Below are 26782 nucleotides of genomic sequence, written 5' to 3' on the forward strand. Positions count from 1 at the left end.
TTTTACAAAAATCAGTGTTTTCAGTGCTGCTCTCTAGGAGGGGGCTGCTAACTACTAATAGCTGACACAAATACGTGAGCTGGCCCTTCTAGAGCCAGTGTTTGGTTTGTCCGTTCTGGGATACTAAAGGAACATGGTGGACTCTGTGGTGGACCCATTTCCTAGGTAGATATAAATGGGTCATTTTAAGGTAACAAAAACACACTTGTTATTTTCAGCTGAATATACATGAAAGAAAACATACTTATTATATTCAATCCCTGCCAATATATCCCCCTGTATAAATCCTACACGCTTGACCTTCAAATCAAGAAAGGCCTCCGTATGTTCAGTTCTTTAGAACATTTTGTGTTTTATTTATATCTGCTTAATTATAGTTGAAACCTTTTATGTGCTATGACTAATCCATTCAGTATTGGTCTATTGGATTTTATGGGTTGGCTGAATTCTTTATGTACAAATCTTGATAACAGTGATATGAGAGGTTAAAAAACAAATGAAAATAAAGAAAAAAAGACATTTGCATCATAAGTTGATGCTGGAAAGACACAAACTGGTGCATAAAAATCACCATATGGAGGAAATGAAATGCTTGATCCTCCAAATTTTCTGACAGAGGAGACCCAAACCCTCAGTTTCATATGTCTCTCTCTCAGTGTTGTAACAAAACACCCTTGTTTCTCAGGATGATGGTTATTAATCTCAGCTTTGAATATTCATCCATACTCCCATAGTCCACATGTCCAATAGAGACCAGCTGCATGCCTTTTCTCACAGTGGAGCAGAAAGGCCTACACCTTTCTGTGGCCCATCTGAGAGTGAAGTGGACGCTGGTGTGGGTAGGGAGGGATGAGAGAGGGAGGGATAGAGAGGGGGAGGGAGACAGAGAAAGAGAGGACTGTGCGCGTTCAGACAGGACAGGAGGGCGCGCGGGACATCAGCACACCGGCCGGGTCAAGAAGCTGCAAGGATGGAGATCCGACCAGACAGGTTTAAGGCGGTCGCGGGCAAAACTCTGGGGAAAATTCACAGGTACACACCTATTTTAAATATTCCCGACTCCACCTCTGACTTTTCCCCATTTTTCACGCGTTTGCTGATTTTTGTTCTGCGGGACACAGCAGTTCATCATACTGCGGGTTTCCATCCTCTGTCCTCCAAACAGTGACTCTCAAGGGCAGAAAAAGTTTGTTCCTTAATGATTTTAACTGGGAAAAGTGACGACTATTGGGTTTTGAAAGACAAACATATAGAGGCAAAAGTCCAGCTTTGCGCAGCGCACAGTGATTGGGTTGGAAGAAGTGGGTGAAAAATGCCGTCAGGGATGGAGAAACTGTTTGGCTGTCTTTTGATGGATAGTGTATTGTTATTTAGGGGAGAATAGGACAACTGAAGTCAAATATGGGATGTTATCGTGTTAAAAGTGTGCAGTGAAAGTGCAGTGAGCTCGCTACAATGTGCATGTTTGACAAGAGAGGGGTTTCTCGTTGTGGCTTGATGCATTATCGCACACTTTTTCTGTAAAAAACAAGGATGATGTAGTTGTCTCTGGTGTTTCCTCGTTTGTTCGTTTGTTTGCTCTTGTCAGATTTGTCCCAGCTCAAAGTGGATTGAGTGTATTGGTGGTTGAAACGAGTGTGTAAGTGTGGTTACATAATGTTTCCGTGCGTTTTCTCAATGAGAGCGTTGATCAGATGGAACCAAACTCACAAGTATCTATCTATCTATCTATCTATCTATCTATCTATCTATCTATCTATCTATCTATCTTTCTTTTCGTTACTGTTTTTTTACACATGAAGTAATGTTTACCAGTGTATCTTCTGAAACATTTCAGGACATCCTCTGACAAAAGTTACTTCTTTGATCAATGAACCATGACATTTACACAAATTCACCCAGGAAAGTAACCTCATAAAACTTTATTTTATATAATAAAGTCAATGCTGTGATCAAAAAAGAGGCAAAAAAGCCAAAATTATAATCACTTCAGTCATAGGAAGCTGAAACGATAAGTCAGTTAATCGAGGAGATGATCGACAGCGACTAAATTGGCACCTGTTTTTAAAATCGATTAATCTTTTGAGGGGTTTTTTTTTTTTTTTTTTAGCAAAAATCTTGAACATATATTCAACTTCCAGCTTTTCTGTCCTACTCCAGACAGCAGATTGAATATCTTTAGGCAGAGGCGATCCTAGTCTCTTGTCGGACAAAGAAGCCCATCAAGGCCCCCTGCTTTCCACTTTATGATCAAATCCTCTGCCATCATCTTGTAGGTCAACTCTCCTTCCTGTCATCACGTGATAAGTGAAATCTAACTCGTGCTATCTCGTGCTGCGGCTTTCGGTTTATAGGTAATCGTAGCGTCTGTCGTCCGACTAGGAGTTCACAAAAAAAAAGAAAAAAGATGATTGTGGTGGGTAGGTCATGTAATTGGTGTGTGCCTGAATACTGTGAAACCCTAGTAACACTTACTACTGCGACAAGCCTATCCTTGTCATCGCAAAAGGTGCAAGTACCATACCTGGGGCCCCTTACATTTTTTTTGGATGGGCCCTAAACATTTGCCTTGTGTGCCTCTGATGATGGTGCACCGCTGTCTTTGGGTTGTGGACTATTGGTTAAACAAAACAAGCAATTTTAGGACTGTAGAAAATGTCTTATTTTTGCCATTTTTTGACATTTTCTGCAGCCCTGTAGTGACAAAAGGAAATCTGTATCACCTCGACAGCCTTTATATGATACAAACAGTGGCTCTTTGAGATGAAGAAGCTGACCTCGACTAGTTTATGTCTATGCCACTGTCATTTTTCAAAGAAAAAAATTAACATACATCATTGCAGTTTCTTGTTTAGAAACATGTTAGTGTTGCATATATGTAAATAAATTGCATGTCAATACAAATGTTGCAACACAGATTGTTGTGCTGACAATATTTCAGTAAAATATGAGAGATTAAAGACACTGATAGAACCTCATGCAATACCCATTGCTTTAAGCTTTCGCTCTCTCAGGATTTGAGGTAGCAACCAAATGTATAAATCCCGTCCTGAAATAGCCTGTTTTTCAGTCCAGCTGTCGGGCCACGCAAATCCCTAAACTCTCCCCTCCCACTCACTCCATCCCAGCCCATGTCACTTCCTCCAGCCGCTCCCTCCTCCTCCTCCCCATCCTCCTCCATCCTCCATCCTCCATCCATCCATCCATCCATTGAGCCACTGAGACACCAGCACAGATAACTTTCAGCCTATCGGGGTCTCCCAGATTAACAGTCATGCAAATCTCAGGCTTTTTCTGTCTTACTGGTCATGAGCCAAACAAACACTGCAGCTGATGCTATGAGGGATGTGATGTATAAGATTTGATCCAGATTGGTTTTAGTGGGCGTTTCCCCGGCTTAGCCACTGAACTCTGGCTTTATGTGGCCACAGTGTTAGGTACAGGCAACCGTTTGAAAAGGAAAAGTGAATATTCAGTTCAGATTTACAAGGAAGATGCATGTGTTGATGTATCTATGTGTGAATAGAGCGTCCCTGCACTGTGTGAATAGATGAGTGTGTCTGTGTGCAATCTCACCACCTCACAGACAAAATCCCTCCTGATGAAAGCAGCCAGGAGTTCATCTATTATTTAAACATTTTCTCCATCAGAATGCATCTCCTGTTTCTATATTAAACTCCACTAGGTAAGCATAAACTTCTTCACTGTAAGGTCAAGTGCACTCTACATTTCTACTTTCACTATTCCCTCCTTAAACAACAATTTATGTTTAAATGTCATCTATTCATCTCCTTGTACCAAGGAACTGCTCCACAACATCACATGAAGGTAATCACACTGCAGCATCTTCTCACCATTATTTTTAGTGCGTGTTACACTTTCTAATAGAGTTATTTCTAATAGTATACCATTTTGCATCTTGCTAAAATACCACATGTTGTTTTATTAAAAGTCTTTTAAATGGATGGGGCGTTTCTTTGCATGAGCAAGGTTGTATGGCTACACAAAGAAAGCTTGTGTTTCCCTTTGCCATACAAAATATAACAGGTTATCCATTTTTAATCTATTTTACTTGCGGTGGAGTGCTACATTTTCACTTACTGTACACAGTGGACTGAAAAGTGCTCTAAGAAATATTCAGATAATGATGATATGAACCTGTGCCATTTTGTGATATTCAGACTTTGGCAAACTGCAAATTATTTGGCATCATTTTAATTACAGCATTCTCATCAATTTAAGAATCATTGTCAGTCGTGTTATTTATTACACTGTGTTCTTGGCATTATTACTTTAAATACACCCACAGACAGAGCAGCTTTGCTTCTTGACTTCACTTCTCAGCGGGGTTTCCTGATGAATATGAAATTTAATATTGCAGTTAGTCACTTTTGCACAACATGCTGTAGGTGTTCCTGTGGTCCAGAGGATAAGGCTGGCACAATATATATAATAATTTTCACTACACTTCTTTTGTGGCCAAAAGAATTCAGAATGACAATATTATCACAATGTCTATAGAAAATGTGACATCATGAAAATAATTCTAATGATAATGCTATCAGTCAATGTCGTTTTTAACTTTTTTTATCGTGGGGGTTTTCTCTCTATTTTTCTGGTAAATCAATTTCATGTAAAATACAAGTGTAGGGAGTTGGAGAGGGATACAAGGCAAGAACAGAAATTATTTAGGAGACACTAGATTATTTAACCAATATTATCATATGAGCATTATTAACATGATACCAATATTTCATTTTTAATTATCACAGTTATTGTCAATACTTGTATATCTGGACACCCTTACCAAAAGTAATTATTTTCATAATAAAAAAAAAAAAATAAGTCTGATGTAAAGCCACATCCATTTTAACACATGACTACTTAACATCTGGGACTGCACAAAGATGACTCTGCGGGTATTCATTGTAGCTGAGGTGGAAAAACATTAATCAGTGAATCTGGGATGCTTTCGGAGACTTAAAGAATTTAAAAAGACACCACAATGCTACATCCTAGAAACTTCGTCTCGTGTTCTCTGTCTTGATCTTATGTCTTTCCGTCTGTCTATACCACTGTGTCACACTCTGTGCCAGTATCATTGTGTGTGGAAATGGCTACGTTCTAGGGCTGTCCCAAATACACTTCAGATTTTAAATAAAAGCTTCAGTGATAATTACCCGCGAATATTCAGTGCTTCAAGGGGATGCAGTGAGACCTGCAGGGGTGGGGGGTAAAAGTTATCGGTCATATTCGTATACAGTAGTCAACCACCTGCATCCGAGCTGCAGAGAAGGTGGAGGGTGGACTATTGCAAGCAATGTCTTGAACACTGCAAGTCGGGCCTCATCACTAGATGCAAAGCAAGTGCTTGACTATAGTTGGCAGCCGTGGAATCATCTCACCTGTTCTTTTTCCTCATCGGACTGCCAATTTAATGCTTGAAACGGAAATCGATGGCTGCACTGACAACACTGGCCTCATTCGTGTCTGACACTTTCCATTTCCTCCCAATTTCCTCTGCCATTTTAGTGGTGAAAAACAAAACAAAAGTTGAAGCATTCAGATACAGATTTTGACATCACTTACCATGGCAGTGATTACAGCTTCGAAGCATTTGAGTCAGCCCTGCTATGTGCACACAGGTACATCGAAGGGTCCCCTCAGTGTCAGAGCTGGGCAGTTTGTAAAGTCAGCTGCAGCTGCTCAGCATGCCCCGTTATTGGCAGCGATGCTGTTTGTGTCCATGATGTCAGTAATGCTTCGTTGTTTCATATTTATGCTGCCTTTGTGCGTTGCAGAACGGGATGCAAAAAGACAGTGAGAGAAAAGGTTTTTTAATATATCTTATGACCCAGCGCAGCTCATCATTAGCTGTCTAGTAAAGGTAGTAAAAGTGTGTGTGTGTGTGTGTGTGTGTGTGTGTGTGCAGATGCAGTGAGCACTCAGACAGTGATTGAGTTATACTATGTGAGTATTTAGATAAAACGTCTATGAAGGTCACACGTGCGAGTGTTTGACTGTTGTGTGTCTGTGCGTGTGTGTGTGTGTGTGTGTGTGTGTGTGTGTGTGTGTGTGTGTGTGTCCACAGGAGAGAGAGAAAAAAAGTGGTGTGACAGGATGGGGAGGAGGGTGTCTCCCTGGGTGACACAGTCCCACCGAGACCCAATCTGTTCACTTCAGGGAGAGTGAGAGGCTCATGTAGAAAGGGGGAGACACCACTTTCGAAATGACAAAGTAACCGCAATATAAAATTAAAAACAAAATCCTCAAGCTACCGCCCATACATCCAATCACCTGACCTACAAACAGAGGACAAATAAGGGAGAATTAATTTTTAGACAAGAGGACTAGAGTGGGTTGGCTGATATGAGGAAAGAAAAGCATAGTTTACATACATCACAACTGAACTGATCAATTCAGCATACGATGTGGACAAATAATGACCAGGGCGTCTGGCGTTATATAATATTTTACTGTCAACCTCCCTCGCTGTCTCCCTCTCCCTCTCTATCATCCTCTTATCAGAGGATTACACAGAACACTCTGTGAATTTAATATACAGGGTAACAAAAGTCCCAGGTCACCAACCAGCACGTGAGAGTCACCGTGTTATTTAGTCATAGCTGATTTATTATCACAAAATCACAAATTAGGCAAAATAATGAAGATTTTCTCACAATTTAACAGCAAATGTGAAAAGAAAAACTTAGTGATCTTCAGACAGATTGTCACTCCTTTTACCACCTTATGAAAAGGAATAATGATGGTCTATCACAATCGCTGCAAATAGAAATAGTATTTAAGGAGTTATATATGATTAAATATTCAATGGTTAATAGAGAAATTACTGTGTGTGCGTGGGTTCTGGGGTGGGAGTTGCACATTAATGCTTAAAAGATGCAGCAATTAATTGATTATTTGACTAGTTAAGTCTTTTTTATAAGCAAAAATACAAAATTTGCTGGCTACAGATGATCAAATGCGAGGATTTTGTTGTCAAATAAAAGAGCAAATTAAATATCTTTGGGTTTTGGACAGTTAATTGAATAAAACAGTGGTTCTGAAATGGTGTGCCATGATGCAAATCCAGGTGTGCCATGGGATTTTGTGATAACCACACATCATCATTATTGCAATTTTCTTTTATGTCGTGAGGAGAGCGACAACACACATAGAGGCTATTGTGCACAGATATAGATACAGGTGTGCCTTGAGATGTTGGCCCTAGGTTTGCCTTGGGCACAAAAAGTTTGAAAACCACTGGAATAAAACAAGCTGTGTGAAGGGGTGGCCTGATAACATGTGCATATTGGCCAAGTCCTATCAGTGGTGCAGGTTCAGTTCCAACCTCTAGCCCTTTGCTGCATGCCATCCCTGTTCTCTCTGCCCCTTTTCCTGTCATTCTTGAGCTGTCCTATAATAAAGGCTAAAGAAATGACAATAAGCTGTGTGAATATTACATCATCCTGGACTGTAGGAATTTTTTATGTGCAAATATTTTGTTGTTTTAGAAGCAAAACATTTAATTGATTAATCCAGAAAATAATCAGTAGATAAATGAAAATAATCGTGAGTATTAGCCCCACTGAAAGGTTTCATATGTGATATTCAGAGCATTAATATAGCAGCAAACCACTATTTGCTATCAGATGTTGTGGAGTAGTGGTGTCCTGAGTGGAGAGTTAAGTCATGCTCCCTCTGTGTGTGTGCTGTAATCTGAGTTTCTTTGTGGTTTGTTGTGGTAAGCTGGTTCAGCTGCACGTGCATGTTAGTGCATGTGTGTATCCCGCTGGCTAGCTCATCACTGGCGCTCTGCACTGCACTCATACAACAGTAAGCTGGGCATGGAGTTAGCACCATTAGCTGGCATCTCAAGCACCTCCATGTTGATCTCGTCCAGATAACTTATACGCTCTGAATTTTGCATAGAGCCCTTTTAATACTTCACTATATTCAATGTGTAAATGCAAATTGATTTAGGTCTACTTAAGATGTTCTTTAATCACTTATTTAGTTATTTTAATCAGATCAAGAATTTTAACTCTAGTGTTTAAGTCTCTTTTAGACTAAATTTCTTTGACTGACTTTGTACATTTTATGTCAGATGTTTATTCAGGTTTTATGTTGAACTTTGTTTCTTGTGCTCAGGCGAAAAGCACACATATGAGCTCAGTTTGACGTGTGAGTTGTTACTGAGTCTCCACTGAGCCTGTTACTATTGTAATTATGATATTCCAGTGAGCCTGAGGTCACAGGACTCCTGCCTGCTCATGCTCTCTCGCTCATTAATTGTTGCCAGCTGAGACCAATCAGGTCCTCGCTATGCTAACGAGAGAAGTTACATCAGCTGAGTGCAAGCTCACAGTATTGTGAGTCCCACACGATGGCAAATGTCCAGGGACAGAGCTTCTTTTCTCTGTGTTTCATACCTTTACTTGTTCAGTGACCTATCATTTCTACAAGTTTTATACTGGCAGAGATAGCACTGATTTATGTTATAGCCTAATTACTGTGTTTGTTTGTTAAGTGAGAGCACTAGTAAACACCTTCACTGACACATTAAAACACCATATCAGTAGAGGGAGACCCTCAGCAAGTCAGCTATTTTGAGACACTTACACACACAAGAGTGAGATTGCCCTTTAGTGGGAAGCATCTGTAATTAACGGTAATTTTTGCTGTGGGCTAGCCTCGTTAGCTGGTAGCGTATGTGTAGGTGTCAGGCTGCAATCTGTCGTCAGGTTTAATGAGGATTCTCCTGCAACCTTCACTAACTCGGAGGTAGGATGCTGAGCTCCACTCAGGGGGCGAGTCAGCACATTTACAGAGAGGACAGCAGAGCGAGCGGCCAACTGATTCAACAGAAAAGATGCACACACCTTCCTTTGTGTCACATCAGCTTTTTGATCAACTTTTTGCTTTGATTTGCAGAATTGGTTATTTCATATCTGTTTCTTGTGTTTACTTCACTGTGGAGCACCTCGTCCTGAGGCCTGTGCACCTTCTATTAAAGGGATAGTTCAGGTTTTTTTTTTAAGTGGGGTTGTAAGGGGTACTTTATTGTAGGCAGTATATCACACATAATCCTGTCAGTACGCCCCAAGTTTGGAGAAGCAGGCTGGAGTTGTACATTGAAACCAAGCAATCTACTGCTGTGAAGGGGGCCAGCTACAAAATGAATTTTAGCCACCCAAAAAAAGTCCCACCTAAAAAAAGCAGTATTAGTTAAGGTGCATGCTATATTAAGAGTTTGTTTCACTGCTTCACCTCAATGTTAGAAAGTGATGTCCAACAGGAAAATGAAGCCATATCGCTGTCTACAAAGCCAGATTCCATTGAGGAAAAAATAGATTGAATATTGCTAAACACAGGAGCTGCTGGTCAACTGCTGCCTCAAACAGTTATTTTGTTGGCCTTCGTGTGTGACTTTGGCGTTTAAAAGGGTTAGCTCGGATTCACCAAAGTCACACAATAACACAAACTGATCAAAGCAGCACTAGACCAGCAGCTCTTGTGTTCAGTGTGCTAAAATTACCATTTTTGTCAATAGAGTCTGGTGGAGTTGATAAGAGCATAGATGGGAAACTGAAGCCATTGACAGTGTTCCCAGTGGAGCGGACTGTCTGTCGGAAACATAAAGCAGTGAAAATTCAGTGTAACTGATATTGATTTTTAGGTGCGACTTTTCTTAGGTGGCTAAAATATGTTTTGCTGTTGCTCCCATTTACAGCAGTACATCATTTAGCTTTTGTGTCGGACTCCAACCTGCTTCTCCAAACATTTTGCAGCTTGCTGGTAGCTCAACTACATTAATTTTTGTATCATGTTTCAGGTAGTTAATTACATTTTTTTTAGTCAACCACTGAAACTGAAACCGATTTGGGGCCATAAATTGGAAGGCTTTTTTTATTTAGTCATTGCTTCTCTACTTTAATTTACTTTCCCTTTGCCCACAATTAGTCAGCAGTATTGATTATTGCTTTTTTTTTTTTTACCAAATGTCCAGAGAGGTTGTTGCATGCTATTTTAGAGGTTACCAGGCTATGCATTAACCCCACCTGGACTCTATAGTATGAGGGCAGGAGTCTGACTGATGGACATTTTATTAAAAAAAAAAAAAACAAAGCTGGCATATCTTGCTCTTGCCCAATAGTTTTTGGGTTATATATGACTTGTGAACAAGTGGGCACTTTTTGCAATAAACCCAGTTTCTGCTGGCACATGGCTTTTTTTGTATTATATTTTATTATAATTTTGTATCACATGTACATTGACTATTTGATTATTTTTTTTACATGGTTGTTGGAACTACTTTTCTAGCTTTAGTTAACCAAACTATATTTCTCCTATAGGGTAGCTTTGCTGTAGTTCAACTTCTTCCTGTGTGAAGTAATTGGCAGCTTGCTAAACTATACTTTCAAAGTAGCTTTCCTGGCACTGCTCAGCAGCCCATTTGTCCACACCACTAAGTCAGTCAAACAGGTCATGTCTCAGAGAAATATGGAATATTTACCCACACAGAAAAATGTGATGAGTTTGTAACAAATGGGGCAAAAAATGGACATGTTAGAAATCATAAATGTTTGATTTGAGACACAAAATAACAGCATGTAAATGAAAGCAGTCTTATTCACAAAAGGACTAAAAACTGAATCAGATGACAGCATGAACTAACCAGTGTGTCGTGATAAAGGCAGAAGCATGGCGAACCACGCCTAGTCTGTCCTTCTGTATTCATTTCCGGAAGTAAATCATTTTTGTAATCCTAATCTGAATGTTGTGACAGATTAAGAGAGAGAGGGAGAGACAGAGAGAGAGAGAGGATGCAGCCTCTCTAATCTCTTACAAATTCCAAAACGATGCTTTACAAAGTATTCTGTTGCCCATTGTGTTTTACTTAAGAAACAGACTACCTCATGATGGCCCCAGGTTAAATTTATACATCATTACATTGGCTTGTCTTTTCTTTTGTTTGTCTATTGACAGATAGCACGGATGTATAAAGAGATTATGCAGAGTCTGCTGTGTGATAATGGGGGAGGGAGTGAAATCCACATGCATAACTGAGAAATATAACGACTGGCTGGATGAGACAGAGTGTACATATGCAGACAGCCGAACAGATAGATAGGTAGCGACAGATTATGGTGTAAAAGCTGGACTGAATTATTTATCTCACCCAAAAACACATCAATAATTTAGCAGTGTCAGAGTCTGACTTGTCTTGTGTTAGCGTGCGTGAATAAGTTATCTTGGAGTTTCAGTATGTGCTGAGAGGCTGAGAGAGATGAGTCGTCTTTGCTTGAAACACTGAGCCACGTTCAATGCAGTAAACACTTGTTTTTGGTTAATGTATTGAAGCTTGAATTTGAAACAGGTTTTTAAAATGGCAACCATCCTCGTCAAATGAAACAAATGCTTGTGGTGACCGTGCCTGTTTCTGTGCATAATTCTCCAGCTCACTGACTAACTGGATCAGCCCAATGGAAGGTGGACAGCTAACAACCGAGTGCACTTTGCTGTGAACTCACACAGAAACACACACTCAGGTTAAAACATATGGAAAGTGCTGCACCTTGCCTGATTTAATCGGAGAAATGTATCTGCAGAAAGCATGTACTTGAGTCTACCGAATTCATGTGTGTCTGTCTGTCTGTGTGGGTTTGTGTTTACTTGTGGGGGGTGTTGTTGAGAGTATGGAGGTTATGCTACACAGATGGCCACTCTCCTCACTTCTCTGTTTGACTCCTGTGGAAAAAATGTGACACTCGCCATTTGACAAAAATGGTCATAACAGCCTAAAATAACAAGAATTTTGGTCTCTTCTAGGACAATCATTAACTGAAATAATATAAAATATAAATATAAATGCAGAAATTCCTTGGTTTGACAAAAAGAAAAAACATTTTAGATGAAAAATTAAAGGGACAGAATGGATGTATTTTTAGAAATAACACTTCAAATATTGATCATACTCTCTTGATAAATTTTGCAGTTCAGTAAATTGGCAATCTAAAAGACATCCAACTCTTCACAACTTTTATCATCTTTCTTTTTTAATTGGTCTTTGCACTCACACACCCTGTGAATAACCTCACAGCATAAAGACAAAAGCCAGTCCGTTCGGTAATTTTATGTGGTTAGATGTCGGCCTCCAGAGATCTCCTGTTTGCGTCTCAGAGAGTGGACATCTTGAACAGCACCAGTATGGCAGCAGGTCTCAGGCGTCCTGAAGGAGCAGACACTGGGGGAGTCTGCTGTCGTGGCTAACTCTGCTCCTCGGCTAGTGACAGCTGCTACCACACACTGGGACGTGCTGAGTCAGACACGACCCCAACATGGTGTATGTTGTCTGCATGAAGGGGTGTGTGTGTGTGTGTGTGTGTGTGTGTGTGTGTGTGTGTGTGTGTGTGTGTGATAAAATCTCTGCAGTAAAAACTAGAACTTACCACCTCACGGTTGTATGTTGTATGCCAACACCAACCAGTTAAGCTGAAGTTTAGATCCACGTCTGTCCAGACTCATACAGTGAAGACTTTGAAGGAATTTAATCAAAGGTATTAAGCGTATTTTTTGTGAAATGGAAGTTATCACTATATTGACATGTATCATTTCAGTGAATAATTTCCAGTGAGAAACACGCCATCTTCATTTAGAGACCTTTTTTTTTTTTTTACAGAAGACTGATATAGAGCTTCATTACACCGTGCAAAGTCAATCACCCAAAGCTCAATATCAGCAAAACCAATGAGCTTGTGGTCGACCACCAGAAGAACAGGACAGAACCCAGAGCAGTAGCCATGACAGTAGGCAATGCTTCAAATATGGATGTTGCTGCAAAAAAGCTACAGACTCTAAAATATGTATGCTTCACACTTAGCTACAGCCTAGCAGCACAGAAGATCTATACAATCAACACAGTTTCAAGGTGGACACCCAAGAGCTATGTATAAGGCTCTGCAGTAGACGAGTATGGCTTTCTGTTTTTGTTTTGTTCGTTTATTTAAATAGTGTGCGTCAAGTTTGACGTCACAGGCAGGCCGGAAAAACAGGTTGATAAACAGTAGAAAGCAGCATGGAGGCCACTGAAATTGTCACGGTGGTTGATTCTTTTTTACATTTCTTATTTATTCAGTCTCTCTCTCTCTGGAAAACTCAGTGCTGAACAAGTTTGGAATGATTTACAAGCACTGCAGAGATGGACAGTATTTTGTGGCGTGTAATTGCGTTGCATTGGCAAAGGGTTTAAAATTAGCATGTCCACCTAGGTTTTGTAACTCCATTACTGCCAATCAAAGACAATCGGAGCTGGAACTGATAAACCCATGACTGCTGCAGAGGCATTTGTCCTGGGAGTGAATGCCGAATGTAACCTTTCCCATTGAATACAAAGCCTGATGTTTGTAGGCATTTATTGTTTTTTTTGTGCAGTGGGAAAGAAATGTCCCAGAAGAAATGAGTTATGACGTTGAATAATGGCCAGAAAAGTGTTTTTGCAGAACATTATGATGTCACGGTGAAGTTGACTCTTGACCTTTTCAATATAAAATGTTGTAATTTCATCATTTTATCCTATTAGACATTTGTGTTGAATTTTGTAATAATTAGCAAAATAATTATTGAGTTATGGTCAAAAACATGTTTTGTGAGGTCACAGAGACCTTGACCTTTGACCAACAAAATCTAATCAGTTCATCCCTGAGTCCAAGGCTGTGTTTCATTAGTGGTTCCACTTTCCCTGATTCACTTAACATCAGCTTTTGGTATTACGTAACAGCATACATTGCACAGAGGCCACTTGGAGAGCAGAGGGGAAGTGGTCAAAGGGGTAGCGGGGGATTAAAATGGAATGCACCTATTCTTTTGCACTTTCAGCTCAAACTATCATGCATCAACGGCCAGTTGCAGGTGTAGCACTACACTCCTTTTTATAAACGATCCAGAATACCTGCAGACTCATTTCAGTGAGGCAAAGGTGTCTTCTGCAGATAATTGCAATATGTCTGCACTTGGTAACTAGCTGCATCAGTTTCTGATTTAGAAATTTCTATTTTTGATCTGTATTGTGATTATCAAAACTGTTATTGTCACAGATTCATCTTCTCTTTCAGTTTTAAGTAAAGAGAGTGTCACAGCTCAAGTTTTTTAGGTTGTGTTTTTATTCATTCATTCATTCATTCATTCATGTTCTTCCCTATTTTACGTTGAATCTCCTCTCATTTCAGATCACTTCACTTCCTGCCCCTGTGTGTTTTCCCTCCCTTTTGATGGCTTCACCTGTGTCTGATTGTCTGTCCCGCCCTGATTAGCCTCACCTGTGCCTTGTTATCCCTCCCCTCACCACAGTATTTAGAGGTCGTTTACACGTACATGGTGATTTTGATAAATGGAGACATCTTCCTTCATTTGTGCCCTTCGTTTACACGCAAACAGAGATTTCTCCTCTGAAAACGAGTCTTTCTAAAAACTCCGGCCAGAGTGGAGATTTTGGAAAACTCCAGTTGCGCGTCTGCATGTAAACTAAATGGAGATAAACGGAGTTATGGGCAGCCGACGTCACAGTATGTGCCGGAACTTGTGCCTATGTCAAAAGTGCGACCTATGTTGCTATGGTGACAATGGATATATGGAAGGTTTGAGCTTCTCGTTACACTGTCACTTACATGTTTGGCATGCTCTTGTGTATATATCCACGGGTAAGTGTAAACGAAGATCTTTTTGAAAACGGAGATGGTGAAATGTCCGTTTATGAAAATAGCCGGCCACGTGTAAATGGCCTCTCAGTGTGTCTTGTTTTCTCTCTGTGCCAGTTTGTCTTAGCTCCTTGTGTGTCTAACATTCCAGCCTTTTGTTTCCCTGTGACTCTTGTTTTTTTTTTTTGGACCTGTTTTTTGACTTTGCCTCTGCCTTGTCCCTTTGGATTTGTTTGCCTCTACTTATCGTCCTGTGTGTACCGAACCTTTTGACCAGTAAAGACTCATTTACTTACCTGAACTGCCTCATGAGTCGTGCGTTTGAGTCCAATCTCTCCTGGTTCACCAGTTTTAACAGTTTTATGAGTTTTACATACATTACTGCAACCTAACCATGTGTGTAAACTCGCTCCCTCAGCCCTCCGTGGGTCGATCTCACCAAGTTCACTTAAGTTTTTCAGACAAATGCAACAACACTTATGATGGCAGTGGGGATTTCCCCAAGAGCAAGTGCAGAGGGTAGTCAACGAGGGCATGTTGAACAACTAATAAAACACAGCCCAAGTGGAAGTTTCTGCCAGATGTAATGAAATTCTCTCTGAGTGTTCAAGAGACCTTGACCTTTGACCACCAAGATCTAATCAGTTCATCCTTGAGTCTAAGGCTGCAGTTGGGTCGACTTTTTTGCTTAGGAAGGTTCCTTACTGAGTGGAATGACCCGAAAGTATCAAAGTGGTAGCAATGACAAGAGCTGGTTGAATTTTCTAAATGCTATCTAAAAGTCCTTCAGTGCTTCCTTTCTTATCTCCCTCAGCATTGGGTACACTGGACCATTCTTTACGAAAGAGAAGAGAAATAATGCTGGCCCACAAGTCCTTGCAGTTGCAACATTTCAAGTGACCCATGTCAATTACATCTGCCAGTGCATAGTGTAAGGGCAATGAGATTCTCTCAGCACCATGGTTGTCTTTATAAATTATCCTTCACATCCTTCCCTGACTTAATGACGTTTTCTATCAAGGTCAAGGAAAAGTATCTAGGAAAAGACAAGGGTTTAATGGGGATTTTTGTGCCAAATTTGAAGAAATTCCTTTAGATATTGTGTTCACTAGAATGGAAAAGGACAAAGTGGACAATAGCAATAGCAAAGCAAAGCGGCAAAGCATTGTTTTGCTCAAAGATGTTTGCTGACACCAGACCACCATGTTTCCTGTATTTCAAGCTTTTACAACAGATTTCTTTTTGAAGCATAGATGGCTCACCTGAACTAGAAATGTCCCCCACCCTCTCAGGAAATCCCCTTTTGAGCCACCGTTTCTATGTTACGCAATTTTTTTGTCCCCAGAGGACGTGTGCATCAGCTCCTCACTGTCACCTCTCCCCTCTTTTTCCCGAGGAGTGTCTGATTGGTTTTTTAAGGAAATGCCAATCTACATTTGAGTTTTTAAATGAGCAGCTGGAGCTTTTGCATGTATCAGCGAATTATAAATAACAACAAATACAATTACGTCCATAATGGATTCTTGCAGTGTTGCACTGTTAGAGCAGATCATCCCAATCAGGCTGTTTTAAAGAATCAGTAGTATAAATGAATGATAGCTTCAGTGTTAACCTGTTCCTCTGTGTTCGGCTTGGATTGGGTCCATCACTGCAAACATATGTTGAAGTGTTGTGTAAACCAACAGAATAAACCCAAAATGCATTACTTTTTTCATGTAGTTGAGTAGTTCTAGCCTCCTGTATAATCTCTCTTTGTATCTCACCTCAGGCTGATTGAGAAGCGGCAGCCCAATGGAGAAACCATTGAATTGTCAGCGGAGGGTCGCCCTGAGCTGGTGGAGGAGAAGGAGCTGCCGGTGGTGGACTGTACCTGCTTTGGCCTACCGAGGCGGTACATCATCGCCATCCTGTCTGGCTTGGGATTCTGCATCTCTTTTGGTATCCGGTGTAACCTGGGTGTGGCCATTGTAAGCATGGTCAATGACCACACTGTCTACAAAGGCAACAAGGAAGTACTTGTGGTAAGTGGCAAAGCAGAAATTCAGAAGATTTTGGACTTTTCTTGTTTGGTTTTTAGGGTTTATATCTGTTTCTCAATAATCTGCTTTATTTCTGCTCATATGACTGTGTCTGAACCTTAAAGTTAAGTTTCAGTCATATATCTTCGTTTCTCCAGGCTGCACAGTTCACCTGGGATCCTGAGACAGTGGGGATGATCCACGGCTCCTTCTTCTGGGGCTACATCGTCACACAGATCCCGGGTGGCTTTATATGTCAAAAATTTGCAGCCAACAGGTGAATGTCTTCCAGTTTACAGTGTCTTCCCTGATATAGGCATTTCTGTAATCTGATGTACTATAAAGAGGTTGATTTATGAATCTGAGGAAGTTTGTTTGTCTTTTGTGTGTTTCAGAGTATTTGGCTTTGCCATAGTGGCCACATCAACTCTCAACATGCTGATTCCATCTGCTGCTCGCTGCCATTACAGCTGCGTCATACTGGTCAGGATATGCCAGGGCCTTGTTGAGGTACAGTATGTGTCTTTGTGCTTACAGGACTCTGTGTGAGACTACATGCATGAGTGTTTCCTGACTGTGCCATGCCCTACAGGGTGTATCATACCCAGCCTGCCACGGGATCTGGGCCAAGTGGGCGCCTCCTCTTGAAAGAAGTCGATTAGCCACAACAGCCTTTTGTGGTAAAGTTTCATGCCTAACTGACACTAAAACTCAATATCTACAGAAACTTTGAGAATTAAAGAAACTGTATACATTCTATGCCCAATATATCACAATATGTAATAGGCATATAAATCATATAATGTACTGTATATAGGGAAAATGAATAACTTTTCTTTTTGCTTTATGTTTGATTTGTTCTTAGGATCCTATGCAGGGGCGGTGGTGGCCATGCCTTTAGCTGGGATACTGGTGCAATACACTGGGTGGCCTTCAGTATTCTATGTCTATGGTTAGTATCCTTATATTCAAATGTGTTTGCTGACTGAAGGACTATGACTGCTCAGCCAGGCAATACATTAATACATACATTAGATGAAAATGTTTCTAAATCAGCAAGTGTGCTTCTGTTGCTCACATTCAAGACTGAAAGGTTTGAATGGCTTTTATGTGAATCTCAAGGACTATATGTGTCTGCATCAAGTATTTAAAATCAAAATATCTTGCCAGCCTACCTCTGATGTTGTTAATTAACAGTGCTGCAATATTAACAGCAACCTGGAGGGAAGTCTGAGTAGCTTCGTCTTCATTTTCTCTCAGTTCTGTACCCTTGAACTCTCTTGCTCTTTCTCAGCTGTACCCATATCTGTTTTTTTCTTTCTTTCTCTCCCTTTCCCAGGCAGCTTTGGGATATTCTGGTATCTGTTCTGGGTTCTGGTGTCATATGAGAGTCCCGCAGCCCATCCCACCATCACACCAGAGGAGAGGAAGTACATTGAAGATGCAATCGGAGAGTCTGCAGCATTTCTTAATCCTCTCCAAGTAGGGCCCTGTATGATGTTCATGTGTCACAAATCAATCTAACACTGGAAATCTCTCAGACTTGCACACAAACTATTGTTCATTCACACTCGGCTGACTCTCTATCTCTTGATCAGTGAAGTCAGCGGATCCTAGTAATATCTTATTCCTTTTTGGTGGCAGAAATTTAAAACTCCATGGAGACACTTCTTCACCTCCATGCCAGTCTACGCCATCATTGTGGCCAACTTCTGCAGGAGCTGGACCTTTTACCTGCTGCTCATCAGCCAGCCAGCCTACTTTGAAGAAGTCTTTGGCTTTGAGATCAGCAAGGTGAGATTGTATCATGTATACAGCTATAAAGACCAGCAGCTGTAGTTTGGGTTTTTAAGAAATGTCTTCTATCAATTGGAAAATGCCCAAAGCTACAGTCATCTGCTGTAGCCATTGGAGGGTGCTCAAAGGCACTGCAACTGGAGCTATAGGAAAATTCTAGTATTTTTCAGCCTCTCGTTGTTGTAGATAACTTTGCACTCGCTGCCTTAAGCATTTTAAAGGATTTATTTAAACTTTATCTGGAAAGTTTTAGGTTTGTGCTGCTTGATATGATATTCACTTTGACACATTTTGATTGGATTTATTATTGAATTTATCATAAAATAAAAAGCTTACTAGTTCTTGAGCAGCATCCTCGCCTTTTTTTAATTGTTTGAAGTTGTGAATTCTTGTCTGGGACAAGGCTGTTTTCTGACACAGGGCAAGATTGGACGTTAAAAGGTCTGAGTTATTGTTTTCAATCCTTTTTCAACATTCGTCCTGTCATTGTTTCTAATACTCGAATGAAAACATGTTCTCGTGTCTCTTTCTAACTTGCACATAAACAATCTCTCACGCTCTCCCCCTTTCCTCTTTCAGGTGGGCATGGTGTCAGCTTTGCCCCATCTGGTGATGACCATCATTGTGCCTGTTGGAGGCCAGTTGGCAGACTACCTGAGAACCCACAACCTGATGTCCACCACCAACGTCAGGAAGCTCATGAACTGTGGAGGTGAGAGTTTCAAACAGGAGTGGGTGATAGCTGGAGTAGGGTAAAGAGGAATGATAGCAAGGGGAAGGGAAGAGAGCACAAGACAATGAAAGAGCAGAAACTGAATTGCACACTGGAACAAAAAGATGGCATTTTGCCATTGCTGTAGTGAAGAATTTTACAAATTAAGCAACATATAAATGGAGTTCAACATCCTCTCTGATCAGCAGAAACACAGATAATACAAAACAAAATGTAAACGAACTAAACTATGGACATATGTGCTTATAAAACAGAAGTTTTGCCCTGAACCAGATGTAACATCTCACCTATCTAGAAGCCAAAGATCTTTAGTTGCACACCTGAGAGCTGGTATTCTTCCTCTGGCCACTGAGGTTTGGTGATTAAACGATATTCAGGAGGAAAACAGAGAATGTGAGTTATGTGGCTTAAGAGAGCTAATGTTGCATGAAATGCCTCCTCTAAACCGTGACATCTTCTAATTTAGTTTTGATATGTTTGAGTTTGCCAGTTTTGTTGCAAAAGCCTGGAAAAGAAGGCAAGAAAATTTGTTTAACTAGTTTTTTTTCAGTGTTACTCAGTAAATACCTTTGTGAGCGATCCATGAACTTGGTCAATGTACTATGCTTTTGCTGCTCTGTTCCATTTGTCCTCTGTTTGGTGTTGTCTGAAAATATGTTTGGGCTCTGGTCCTGGTTTATGCAGGCTGAGCATATTTCCATGCAATGACACCAAAATTAAAAAAAACTCATTCATTCATTCATTCATTCATTCATTAATTTACTGAATCAAAAGTGCATTTGTTAGTGATTGCCATCATTTTCCTGAAATGTAGTTACATCATTTGCCTGGTGCCTTTCACCCAGCAACTGGCATTCAGAGGGTTTGGAGTGCCGCAGCTGCCAGTACTGGAGTCCTATTAATATTTTAGCACAACTTAAAGGTTGCATCAGTCTTTCTTCTCCCTGTGCATAAACACATGTACCATTACTAACGTAATTAAGTCACTACTGTAGAACAGGTGACTACTGCTTGTTGAGACAGAGTATAGATTTGTGAATAGTTCACCTCATTCTTTCCTTCTTGTGTTAGTTTTTGATGTGTTTACATGTTTCAGGTTTTGGGATGGAGGCCACCCTCCTGCTGGTGGTGGGATACTCTCATTCAAAAGGTGTTGCCATTTCCTTTTTGGTCCTCGCTGTGGGTTTCAGTGGATTTGCCATCTCAGGTGAGAGACGTTATAAACAAGCATGCTGTGTACAAGCCAAGAGATAGTCCAGCATATAGACCCTGTAAAACACCAAACTGTCATTTCCAGTCTTTATGCTAAGCTAAGATTACCAGCTGCTGGCTGTAGCAACATATTTACCTTACAGACATGAGAGTGGTATCAGCGTCCTCTCAGCAAGAAAGTAGGTGTATTTCCAAACATGTCGTACTATTCCTTTAAAGGGTAACTTGGGTATTTTTCAACCCAGACCCTTTTTCTCATGTTTTTGTGTCTAAGTGACTGTGAATGGAAACAACAATTTTTGAAAGTGGTCCAATATTTAGCAAGAGGCCACAAAATGGGGCAATGTAACCACAAGGGGCATTTGTGCAGCGACACTGTACATCCACTTAAAAGGCTTGTTTTTCCTACTGACACGCTCGGATTTTTATTATTACTGTCTGACAACGTTATGGAAAGGATCCCTACCGACACAGACCATTTTGTTAAAGAGTAAGAAACAGCCTTGAAATTGCTATCGCCAAACTCACCAGACTTCATTTAAATAAACAATAATTTTATCATCGTAAAACACACTTCAGTCAAAGTCATTAAAACAAAATTTCGTTCACACAAAAACAAAACTTGGTTTGTCTGTCCAATGTTACAACAATCACCAACTCTGCTTTGGTTGAAATAAACCCTTAATTCACCCAATTTGCTGTGAAAATATGTTGGCTATAAACACGCTAAAATTACTGTTTATTTAAATGGAGTTTGGTTGGTTTGGTGATAGCAATGTCAAGGCTGTTTCTGGTTAAACAAAAAGGATCTTACTCTTTAAGAAAAAGGTATATCTCTGTAGGGATGCCTTCTATAATGTTGTCACACACTTATAGTAATAATCTGAACCTGTCAGTGGCAAAAACAAGCGATTTTAGTGGATATACTGTACATTCAAAAAAAGTAAAGTACACATGCCCCAGTGATTGCATTGTAGCCTGTTTTGTGACTGCTGGCTGCAGCACTCTCACTCAACACTGGACCAATTTCAGAAATTGTTGTTCCCATTAGCCAGACACAAAAACATAAGAAAATGACATTATTCTTTTACACTGATGAGGGCTGACTTGGTATCATGATGATTAAAACAACAGTAATATCTCCCTAATTGATGTCTCTTTACTATGTTGTTGTTAAAAATGTCAGTAACATGTTAGACATTTTACATTTGGATTTGAAACTGGGGATATAATGTTGTGCACTGCCTTTGTTCTTTCACTCAGGGTTTAATGTCAATCACTTGGATATCGCCCCTCGATATGCCAGCATACTGATGGGCATCTCAAACGGGGTGGGAACACTATCTGGAATGGTGTGTCCTCTCATAGTGGGAGCCATGACCAAACACAAGGTAAAAGAAAACATTCACTTGTATCAACTTAATAATGCCGTGTGTTAGCTTTCAAACTCACCTGTGTTCCATGCCTTTTTACAACTTTTCAGACACGTGAAGAGTGGCAGTATGTCTTCCTTATAGCTTCCCTCGTTCATTATGGAGGAGTGGTTTTCTATGGTATGCTGACTTTGAATGTAGTGTTTTGTGAGGCATGTGAAGAAGACCTCAAAGTGCTGATGAGATTTTGTTTCTCCCTAGGACTCTTTGCATCGGGAGAAAAGCAAGCATGGGCGGACATAGAGGACACAAGTGAGGAGAAGTGCGGTATTATAGATGAGGATGAACTGGCCAATGAAACAGAGGAGCTCTACCGTGGAGGTGGGCAATACGGGGCCATAAACCAACCAGTTGTTGGATCCAACGGAGGAGGGGCAGGAGGAGGAGGAGCTGGTTCTGGATGGGTGTCGGACTGGGATAAGTCTGAGGAGTACGTGCAGCCACCTGGATACAACTCTTATATGTACGGGGGAGAAGAGGAGAGGGAGCTGACATAGAAGATCAACATGATACGAGTTTAAAAACAAGATAAAGAAAAGAGGAAGATTGTTTTTGGAAGGGGATTGTAAGAAAGTCACTGCTTCACTGAATGGACCTGCTGTGTGCTTTTGTACATTATTAACGATTGCACATATCAAAAGTATGCATCTGATTCATTCCAGTGTGTGTGTGTGTGTGTGTGTGTGTGTGTGTGTGTGTGTGCGCGCGTGCGTGCGTGCGTGCGTGCGTGCGTGCGTGCGTGTGTGTGTGCGTGCGTGCAAGTGTTTGTGTGTGTGTAGGCACGTGCATGCAAGTGTTAGAGTGATCAATGTACACAAACACACACAGTATTCATTAGCGAAAACTGAACTCATATTCCAGACTTCCTTCCTGCTCCTGAGCTCGTTGTGATTGGTCAGGAGTTCTGTTTCCACAACATCAGTGAGGAGATTCTATCTGTGCGTGTGTGTGTGTGTGTATATGTGTGTGTGTGGTGGGCTTTTTGCCTGTACAGCAATTCTCTCAAGCCACTGGCATTGTGTTGTATTTAAAGTTTTATGTGTAAACCACACATTTAGTTGTTTTTTTTTTTGCTGGGAAAGCACCTTTGGGGCCTCAGTTTGGAAACACAAAGGTTTTGAGCTGTCCAAAACATTATTAGTGGTGTGTATTTTAGTTCCATAACATCAAGTTAGACTCAAGTCACACATTTAATGACTTTAGGCAATGGCCTCCCTGATCTAATTAATATTAATAATAATGAATAGATCCAATCAAGTTGCAGGAGAGAATCCTGGAAAACTAACGATACTTTACTGAGCACCTGTTGGAAAAAAAATTAGATGATTTATTTCCCTTACAAAAACCATGTGATTGTCTAAAAAAAAGAGTTGCAGATATAACAGATGGAGCACTTCCAACAAACCTGTTTTAACAAATAAGTACAAATTTAAAAAGCATTCATGCTTTCTGTAAATTTAATAGAGTATTAATCTGTTGTTAAATGGCATTACATTTGGTGACGAGTGCATTATGTATTGTTTAAGGCTCGTAACCCAAAGTTTAGGACTTGGGAGTTGAGTGCAAAGACTTGAGACTTAGTTGTGATTTGCAAAACTGACATGGTCCCACCTTTGAAACTTAGCTACTAAATACAAAATGTGAGGTCACGTCTGTGGACTGCTCACACTTTCTAGTCTATATTACTCTCAAGGCTCTCAGCCTTGATAGAAATCACACTGAGCATATGATAAAAAAAAATCAATACACAAACTAAAAGCTAATGTGTTTTTATGAGCGAGGCCCCTTGTGGACAATCTTATCCAGATGCTGGATGCATCCAGTTAATTTCCCTTTGCCAATGCAAACATTATGATTCCAAAGCAATGCATAATTGAAGTATGCACACACATGGTGATGACTTTCAAACTATTGAGTCAAAGAGGAATAAGGTGCTTAGGTGTTGTATCGGTCTGTATTTGTGTGTTTAAAGCTGTGAAGCTTTTGTTACAACAGGCTCCCCTTTATGTGTGTGTGTGTGTGTGTGTGTGTGTGTGTGTGTGTGTGTGTGTGTGTGTGCGCGCACTGGAATGTGCAAAGGTGCGTTTTTGCGCTTGCATGTGGTGTCTAGCTGAATCTCACCTGGGTCTGACCAAACTAGGTCACGTCCAGCCACGTTTATGGGTCAGATGAGTAATCATCTGACATTTGTGACTTTCCATTTGGTATGTGCGCTCCCATTAGAGAGGTGGCCCAGAATGACAAGTAGAGTGTGATAGTTGCTGAACTGTTCCACTGCGTAACCAGCATGGAACAACAGTTATAATATTCCCAGGCACACCACAGCACGTGCTGCCTCTGTTTCGGCCTTTCTCTGTGTCTCTGTGGCTGCCTCTCCCTCCGTCTTCCTCCCTGTATTTAACAGGATGCTCTCTGTCTTCTCCTCTCTGCTGATGCTGTTTCAATATCTTCAGTATGGAGGCAAAAAAGAGATATAAATATTTGAATTTTGAAAAAACAGATTCAGGTTGCATAAATTTAATTGGCCAAAACATTCAGGCTTGATTGCCTGTCCTGTTTTATTTATTTATTTATTTATTTATTTTCAACTTAAATCTTTAGTTCTAAATTTGACCAACTGAATTTGAGCAGAGGCCCCGGATAAGCACATGGATGGATGGATGGAAGGAATTTGAGCACCCTGAATCTGTGTGTATGTGGGTGTGTGTTTTGTGTTGTTTTTTGGATCTAAATTTGTGAAACTGCAAATCATTTCATATTTTGATTTCAAAAAGAAACTGAGAACAAAACATTTCGACTGAAAAAAATCAGAATGCTTAAATTCAGTTTACATTAAAGTTTAAAAAACAAATTTTAAAAAACTCAAATAGCAACATCCAGGACAGGATAAGCAATCAAATCTGAATGTTCTGACCAGTCGAATTAACCAATGTTGAACTGAATTTTTATATCTGAGTATGACCAGTCAAATTTGAGAAACCTGAATCTATTTTTTTTAATTATGAAACTTGAATTCTTTGATCTGAATCTGTGAGCAGTAAGAAAAATTAAATGTCATATTTGAATTTCAAAGAGGCATTACAGCGCAAACAAATTCAGATACATGGTTTTCTAAGTAAAATTCTTCAATGCTATGAATTCAGTGATGTTTGAATTTCAAAAATAAGTCTCCAGTGGCTGTTAAAATTCAAATACCTATGTCTATTAATTGCCTCAATACTTTAGTATCTAAATGACAGCCACTTTTGAGTTGGTGGGTCAGAGCTTTTCAGATTGTCTTTGTGTCTGTGTGTGTGACAGTGAGTGTGTTGTTGTGTTGGGTGCAGGTGCTGAAACATTGTGCGGTGAGCATGTTTTAATGAGCACAGCAGTGCAGTATCTCGCCATCCCTCTCTTCCTTTTACACACACAAACACATACACACACACGCACACACACACACACAGGGTGCTAATTTTATGCAAGCACAGTCAAATGCACCATGCACAGAGTGCAGAGGGAGTGGTGGCACACTATTTTGTATTGACATGGCTGTATGGTGTGAAGCGCACCCATGGAAACAAGAAGAGTCTATTATAATCCATTATCAAAGGGTGTATTAACGTTTGGTAACAATCATGGCCAATCACATCAGCTCCTCTCGTGCCCTTTAAATGCAGCACCCTCTTCATCTTGACACACTGACAGCTGGGTAATGGAGTCCAGAGGTGCTTCTCCTCAGAGGACACTAACATGCTCATACAGGAGAGGAACTGTCGCATTGTACAAGCTGCACAGTACATTTTTCTGCGCTGGCACATACAGTAGATAGAGCCGACATACATGAAACAACATGTGCATGCACACACAAACATGCACACACACAACTTTTGCCCTCTGCATGTACTCACAGCTCATGCCAACACACAGTGTTTTTTTATTTTACTTATCTATTAAAAAGTACATTTGCAGACAGCTCTTTTTCAGATCAAGAATCTAATTCTCTTTAACGTGTAGAGGGTTTGTGATGTGAGCTCACTTTTGTGAGAAAATACTCTTTTGGAATGTTAAAAAGAATTTATTTGGTTCAAATGAGGGTTTCATGGTGAAATGTGTTAGTATGTCAATAAATTATTTTTGAAAGTGATTAAGGCAAATTTTGTTTTGGGTGAAGTGTCTAAAAGACATGAATGATTATTCCTGTGAACAATTTTATTTCTAAATGTTGTATCAGTGTATTTTTAATCAAGTTTCTCTTTGTCTCAGTTTATGGCTGTTCCAATGTTGTCCTCCTCCTTCTTGATGAAATGTGTGGTGGGAAAAAGTGTAAAAATAAAAAAAGGAAACAATCATATTTAAACATGCAGAGATGTGGAAAATATTCTATGTATAAAAGATATAAATGTGAGATGATATCCTTGTCTATAATAAAAAATTAAGCGATTTAAAATGAGGTCACTATTTCAGCACAGTCATGTCACTAGGATGTATCACTGACAGCATGATGACACATTAAATTAGTGTTGATTTTTTTTTTTTTTTTTTTTAGGCCTACATCATGAGCGCAATGTCAGTTCTCTGTCTTTTTCTCAGGACAGATGGATGCAGGATTATCTCTGTGATTTTAGGCAAAGATTAGATAGGAGAGCAGATGCACTCAGTGGGAGAGTGAGGCAGAAACATGGACGTCACAGACAAGGGAGGTGAGGATGACCGACCAGAGGGTTGGGCATGATGCCTGCTGTGTGTGTGTGTGTGTGTGTGTGTGTGTGTGTGTGTGTGTGTGTGTGTGTGTGTGTGTGTGTGTGTGTGTGTGTGTGTTTGTGTGTGTTCAATGTAGTGCAACTGTAAGTAAACCTTTAAAAAAGTGCTTGAAATGGATATTTATTTATATTCCTAAATATTATTAATATA

General features: G+C 40.2%; 1 protein-coding gene across 1 annotated transcript; it reads left to right on the forward strand.

Moving 5' to 3' along the window:
- Window positions 1-890: 890 nt before the first annotated feature.
- Window positions 891-26339, forward strand: slc17a7a (solute carrier family 17 member 7a). Its single transcript, XM_049562239.1, has 13 exons — window positions 891-1032; window positions 16465-16717; window positions 16873-16991; window positions 17110-17224; window positions 17307-17394; window positions 17580-17666; window positions 18054-18196; window positions 18359-18508; window positions 19091-19223; window positions 20341-20451; window positions 21720-21847; window positions 21940-22009; window positions 22091-26339. Exons 1-13 carry the CDS (start codon window positions 971-973, stop codon window positions 22384-22386), a joined length of 1755 nt encoding a protein of 584 aa, XP_049418196.1. The 5' UTR covers window positions 891-970; the 3' UTR covers window positions 22387-26339.
- The last annotated feature ends 443 nt before the right edge of the window (window positions 26340-26782 follow it).

This window comes from Epinephelus fuscoguttatus, linkage group LG19 (assembly GCF_011397635.1).
Source record: "Epinephelus fuscoguttatus linkage group LG19, E.fuscoguttatus.final_Chr_v1".
NCBI classification, from domain to species: Eukaryota; Metazoa; Chordata; class Actinopteri; order Perciformes; family Serranidae; genus Epinephelus; species Epinephelus fuscoguttatus.